General features: G+C 53.2%; 1 protein-coding gene across 1 annotated transcript in view; it reads left to right on the top strand.

Annotated features, from left to right (window-relative positions):
- The first annotated feature begins 2,666 nt into the window (after positions 1 to 2,666).
- LOC121273002 (transforming growth factor beta-2 proprotein-like) overlaps positions 2,667 to 6,818 on the top strand; it is a 245,184-nt gene continuing 241,032 nt past the window's right edge. Inside the window, exon 1 of the mRNA XM_041179933.1 lies at positions 2,667 to 3,191. Within this exon, the coding sequence (XP_041035867.1) occupies positions 2,852 to 3,191 (340 nt within the window). The 5' untranslated portion in view covers positions 2,667 to 2,851. The remainder of the gene's footprint in view (positions 3,192 to 6,818) is intronic.

The following is a 6,818-nucleotide window of genomic DNA, read 5'->3' as shown; positions in this document are numbered from 1 at the left end:
CAGTGTAGAGTGAGATTTACTCTGTATCTAACCCCGTGCTGTACCTGTCCTGGGAGTGTTTGATGGGGACAGTGTAGAGTGAGATTTACTCTGTATCTAACCCCGTGCTGTACCTGTCCTGGGGGGTGTTTGATGGGGACAGTGTAGAGTGAGATTTACTCTGTATCTAACCCCGTGCTGTACCTGTCCTGGGGGGTGTTTGATGGGGACAGTGTAGAGTGAGATTTACTCTGTATCTAACCCCGTGCTGTACCCGTCCTGGGAGTGTTTGATGGGGACAGTGTAGAGGGAGATTTACTCTGTATCCAACCCCGTGCTGTACCTGTCCTGGGAGTGTTTGATGGGGACAGTGTAGAGGGAGATTTACTCTGTATCCAACCCCGTGCTGTACCTGTCCTGGGAGTGTTTGATGGGGACAGTGTAGAGAGAGCTTTACTCTGTATCTGACCCTGTGCTGTACCTGCCCTGGGTGTGTTTGATGGGGACAATTTAGAGGGAGCTTTACTCTGTATCTAACCCCGTGCTGTACCCGTCCTGGGAGTGTTTGATGGGGACAGTGTAGAGGGAGCTTTACTCTGTATCTAACCCCGTGCTGTACCTGCCCTGGGAGTGTTTGATGGGGACAGTGTAGAGGGAGCTTTACTCTGTATCTGACCCCGTGCTGTACCTGCCCTGGGAGTGTTTGATGGGGACAGTGTAGAGTGAGCTTTACTCTGTATCTAATTTGTTCTGATGAATTGTAACTGACCTGAAACATTAAGTCTGTTTACTTCCTGAGAGGTTGTCAGACCTGCTGCACTCAGAGTTAGTATTTAAAGCCGAGAGCTATCTCATTACTTCCTAGTTTTTCGGTATGATTTTCCACTTTGGGGTGGTAGAGTGAATGTGTTGCTATCAGATCTCTCTGGCGCAGTGTGAGTCAGGTATTCCATCACAGATACATTTCCTCATCAAGACTGGGCAGCACTTGAAGGACATTGGCCACTGACTCATGCCAGGCAGGAGTGAACATTCCTGGTGGGACAGTAGCTTCCTGTCAGCAGGATTAATTAGCGATGCTGCTTTCACACTGAGCTGCAGTGTTCCCTGAGCCAGATCAGCTGAACCACAGAGGCAACGCCCCTGCATCCCAATGGCAGCAATAGTTCCGGAATTCTCCATCTCATTCCCATCGCACTCATGCGGCCGCACCCTCCCATAGTCGAACTGCCCCTTCGTCCCCCTCTGCCTGTGGGACACCCAGCCCCTGTCTCATTGGGAGTGGGAAGGACGATCAAAGCGGGGAAGTCACAGGCAGGGGAATCTGTGGGGTATGTGGGGGGTGGGCTTTGGGGTTTGGAGGGTATGTGGGGGGTGGGCTTTGGAGGGTATGTGGGGGGTGGGCTTGGGTGTTTGGAGGGCATGGGGGGTGGGCTTGGGTGTGTGGGTGGTGGGAAATGGGGGTGGAGGATGGGGGGTGATGTGGGGTGGGTGGGGGCAGGTGTTGGGGGGAGGGGTTGTGGGTGGTGGGAGGGTTTGGGGGGTGTGGGTTCCTGGATGTGAATCTTCAGTGTGAGCTCCACCTCTTCCTCTCCCCCTCTACTTCTCCCCCTCTTCCTCTTTGCCTAACACTCACCCCCTCTTCCCCTATCCCCCTCCCCCTATCTCCCTCTTCCCTCCTCCCCTATCCCCCTCCCCCTCTTCCTCTCTTCCCCCTCCCCTCTTCCCCCATCCTCCCTCCCCCTCTTCCCCTATCCTCCTCTTCCCCATCCCCCCTTTCCCTCTTGCCCTATCCCTCTCCCCTATCCCATTCCCCTCCCTTCCCCCCCTCCCTCTCACCCCCCTCCCCTCTTCCTCCCCTCCCTCTCCCACCACCCCCCCCTCCCTCTCCCCTCTGCCCCCCGCCCCTCCCTCCCTGTTCTCTGATTCCCAGTTGAATTCCAGGATCCGCCTTTAAACCGCGGCGGTTCTGTTTCTCTGGCGGCAGCGGGAGTCCGGGAATTCCCGGGAAAGCCGCCGGCAGAGAATGTGGCAGCAGCAGCAGCAGACAGCATCGGGACAGAGAGGAGTGTGACAGAGAGAGAGGGAGGGAGGGAGAGATAGAGGGAGAGAGAGACAGAGGGAGAGAGATAGCGAGAGAGATAGACAGAGAGAGAGAGGGACAGAGAGAGGGAAGGAGACAGAGATAGTGGGGGATGGCAGAGTGAACAGGGAGGGAAAGAGGAGAGAGGAATAACGATAGAGAGAGAAAACAGGAATAGAGAGAGAGAGAGTGGGACAGAGTTAGAGAGAGACAGAGAAAGCAGGAATAGGGAGAGAGAGTGGGACAGTGAGAGAGAAAACAGGAATAAACAGAGGGGGGCAGAGACACAACAGAGAAAACGGGAGAGAGAGACTGGGTCTGTGTGAGAGAGAAAAACAGAGAGCAGGGTTAGAGAGATAGAAACAGAGAGAGAGAGAAACTGGGACAGAGAGAGACAGAGAAAGAGAGACTCAGAGAGACAGAGTGAAAGAGTGACAAAGAGAGAACAGAGAACAGGGTTAGAGTGAAAGAGAAACAGAGAGAAAGACTGGGACAGAGAGAGAAAGAGAGACTCAGAGAGAGAGAGAGAGAGAGAGAGAGCAATAGAGACAGTGAAAGAGGGGCAGAGAGAGAGAGAGAAACAGAAGTTGAGAGACAGAGCAAGAGAAACGGGTAGAGAAAGAGACAGAGTGACAGAATAACAGAGGGAGGGATACAGGAGTGTTGGAGAGAGAGAGAGAGAGAGAGAGAGACTGGCTATCTGACAGCTATTGGACCAGAACATTGCAGTGCTTTGACCGCTCTCTGCTGGGTGTTCTACCCCAGACAGCTATCTCTCCATCCCGACAGATGTCTCTCCTGTTCCCGCTGCTGCTGCTGCTGGGCTGTGTCCCAGGGGCGCTGACCTTCTCCACCTGCCAGAGCATGGACCTGGACTTGTACAGGCGGCGGAGGATTGAAGCTATTCGGGGCCAGATCCTCAGCAAGCTGCAGCTGACCGAGGCCCCTGACCCTGACGACATTCCGGATGAAGTGCCGCTGGAGACCATGCTCCTGTACAACAGTACCCGGGACATGCTGAGGGAAAGAGCCCACCAGCTGGAAGTGCACTGCCAGCAGGGATCGAGCTTGGAGTATTACGGAAAGGAAATGCGTCGACTGGAGATGATCCCGACCAGTTATCGGGAGAGTAAGTAGCTGCTCACACCCCGCGAGGAAATAGAGGTCACCTAGTATTTCCTAATTTAACGGGGGCGCGCGTGCACAAACTGTTGAAGCTGACGGGGCAGGTTGAGAGAGCGGCAATTGAGGCATTACAGGATGCTGGGGTTCTTTTTTTTTAATAAATATGGGGCCAGTGAGCACAAGAGCCAGGAGGTTATATTAAACTTGTGGGGATTAAAAAAAAAGACACTTCTTCAGCCGCACCGCATCCGGGGGGGGGGGGGGGGGGGGGGGGAGGCGGTGGAGTTAGCGGTTTTGTCACTGGGCTAGTATTCCAGCGACCCGGGGGTAATGCTCCGGGGACCCAGAGTGTGAGGCGATGGATTTTGGGAGGATTAACACGGCAAGGGAATACACAATGAATGGTAGGAGCCGAGGAGGTACAGGGTATCAGAGGGACCTTGGTGTACGTGTCTATAGCTCCATGAAGGCAGCAGCACAGGTAGATAAGGTGGTTAAGAAGGCATATGGGATGCTTCCCTTTATTAGCTGAATAGAATATAAGATCAGGGAGGTTATGTTAGAGCTGTATAAAATGCTAGTTAGGCCACAGCTGGAGTACTGTGTGCAGTTCTGGTCGCCACACTATAGGAAGGATGTGATTGCACTGGAGAGGGTGCAGAGGAGATTCACCAGGATGTTGCCTGGGCTGGAGCGTTTCAGCTATGAAGAGAGACTGGATAGGCTAGAGTTGTTTTCCTTAGAGCAGAGAAGGCTGAGGGGGGACCTGATTGAGGTATACAAAATTATGAGGGGCATAGATAGGGTAGATAGGAGGAAACTTTTCCCCTTAGTGGAGGGATCGATAACCAGGGGGCATAGATTTAAGGTAAGGGGCAGGGGGTTTAGAGGGGATTTGAGGAAAGATTTTTTCACCCAGAGGGTGGTTGGAATCTGGAACACACTGCCTGAGGGGTGGTAGAGACAGGAACCCTCACAACATTTAAGAAGTATTTAGATGAGCACTTGAAACACCATAGCATACAGGGCTGTGGGCCAAGTACTAGAAAATGGGATTAGAGTAGATAGGGGTTTGATGGCTGGCACGGACACGATGGGCCAAAGGGTCTGTTTCTGTGCTGTATAACTCGATGGCCTGGGTTCGAATCCCACTACGGCAGATGGTGAAATCTGAATTCAATATGACTCTAAAATTAGAAGTCTGTCGATTGTTGTAAAAACCCGTCTGAGTCACTAATGTCCCTCTAGGGAAGGAAATCTGCCCTCCTTACCCGGTCTGGCCTACATGTGACACCGGACCCAATGTGACTCTTAAACGTGCTCTCAATGAGCGACGGGCAATAAGTACTGGGCCCGGCCAACAATGTCCACATCCCATGAACGAATATAGATTGAAAAAGAATTCTGGAAGCCGCACTTTAGAAAGGATTTGAAGGCATTGGAGAGAGGGCAGAGAAGACTCACCAGAATGATTCAGGGGTTGAGAGACTTCCAGTTCTGCAGATAGGTTGGAGAAACTGGGACTGTTATCCTTGGAGAAGAGAAGGCTGAGGGGGGATTTGATCGAGGCGTTCAAAATGGTGAGAGAGCGGGTAGGGAGAGACCATTCCCACTGGCGGAAGGGGTGAGAACGAGAGGGCGCAGATTTGAGGTCATTGGCAAGAGGAGCAACAGAGACATGAGGAGAAACTTTTTCAGGCAGCGAGGGATTAGGGTCTGGAACGCGCTGCCAGAGAGCATGGTGGAGGCAGGTTCCATCGAGGCTTTTCAAGGGGGAATTGATTATCTGAAAGAGGGAGGAGGTGCGGAAGGGGTTACGGGGAGAAGGCGGTGTGGGGGGTGGGGAGCGGGACACAGCAAGGACAGGCTGAAGGACCTCTTTCAGTGCCAAGTCCATTCCAAGATTGAACGGATGAGAATGGCAACAGACGGAAGCAAAACAATAAACAAAACAGGGGAGAGGAAGGATACAGCACAAGAACTGGTGGTTCAGGTGAAAATGAGAAGTTGGAACTGTGCTGTGTGAACATGTTCTGAATTGTGCTTCGAGACACTGTTTGCAGTTTGTGTCTGTCACACAGTCACACCATTCCAAGAAATCTAAGCCGTGCGGCCTCTCGTACTCATCGCTGGTCTGCGCTCACTTAGTCGGGGAGGGGAGGGGGTATATTCATAGCCTGGGGAGGGGAGGGTGCCAATTTAGCTAAGGATGGGGAGGGAGAAGGTGGGAGGGGAGGGGAGGGGAGGGGGGGAGGAGGGTGGATAAAGTCAGCTTCAGCTCGATATGAGCAAACGAGCTCTGGTGCGATGCTTCCCCGTGCCGGATAGCAGGCCGGGGTGAATATACTCCTTTTGGAGCGCCCAGGGGATTTCTTTGACGTGCACGCTCCTTTAAACTTTTCCGCTTGGCTGACGGTCTAAAGGGGCCGGCACATGGCGGTCGCGTTGTGCACAGCAGGATCCCACACAAGTGCAAACCGGACGAGCGGCAGGCGAATTTGTTCTTTATTTTGGCAGCGTCGTTCGTGGAACACCTTGGAGGCGGGGCGAGCCCACCTCCAAAAGCACCCCCCCCCCCCCACCCTACCCCCAACCACCATGCCCATTTCATTCCCAGTCTCTGGGATCTTGCTGTGCTTCCATCCCTGCCCACCTACTGACGGTCATTGCGCTGTGCAGGCACGAGGGTGCGATAAGGAGGGCTTCCGAGTTTTAGCCGTAGCTCAGTGTCGGGTTAGCCTTCAGCACGAGCCTCGAGGGAACCGTTTTCTTTATTCAGACTTGCAATCGCACCCTCGAACCTCAATCCCTCTGCGTTAAAGGTTACGGGACTCAGGAGGGGTAGGATGGGGTTAAGATGCAGATTAGCCATGATCTGGTGCAAAGGCGCGGAGCAGGCATGAGGGGGCTGAATGGCCTCCGCTTGATCCTATGTCCCTCCTCCTCTTGGAAATCAGTTCCAGCACTGCCAAGGCTTGACTGTGATGCATCACGCAGTTGAATAGTCTGCCCTGCGTTCACTGTTGGACTCAGCATATGAGGTATTGGGGTAGGGGTGGGGTGCGCAGTTGTGGCTGCACGTCCTCTGTCTCCCTTTGATTTCACCACGACTACCAGTTTGCAGCTATGGAGGCAGACAATCCCAGTGTCCACTGCTGTTGGGAAAGCCCTCTATTAAAGCAGAGGTTGGGGGGGGGGGGGGGGGGGGGGGGGTGGGGTGGGGGCGGTAGGTTTGTGAACTTAATAGGGGGCTTTCCCAGCTGCAAGGCACTGTGGGTAGCACCATCCTCCATTGCCCTGTTGCAACTATCAGGAGTTCCGCGCACCAATCTCCTTGCCATTCAAAGACACTGGGAGTCACAGTCCTCCTCCAAGCTAGGGGGCACTGCAGACACTATATCGTGCCTCCTACAGGACCAGGAGAGAACACTTAGGGTATTGGCCTCAGGACTGCCTGATCACATATTTGCCCACACAGGTTATTGCATTTACCTGCATTGAGTGTTAGTGTTGCCGCGTCCCAAATATTTAAGGATAAATAATCTCTAAATCAAATCTGTCGCTATGATGTTTTTCCAATATTGACTGGAGTGAGAATACCATTGCTTTCAGGACAAATATCCTTGATAAA

The sequence above is a fragment of the Carcharodon carcharias genome, chromosome 37 (genome assembly GCF_017639515.1).
Source record: "Carcharodon carcharias isolate sCarCar2 chromosome 37, sCarCar2.pri, whole genome shotgun sequence".
Classification (NCBI taxonomy): Eukaryota; Metazoa; Chordata; class Chondrichthyes; order Lamniformes; family Lamnidae; genus Carcharodon; species Carcharodon carcharias.
The sequence above is the reverse complement of the archived record's forward strand: the minus strand, read 5'-3'. Positions and strand labels throughout refer to the sequence as shown.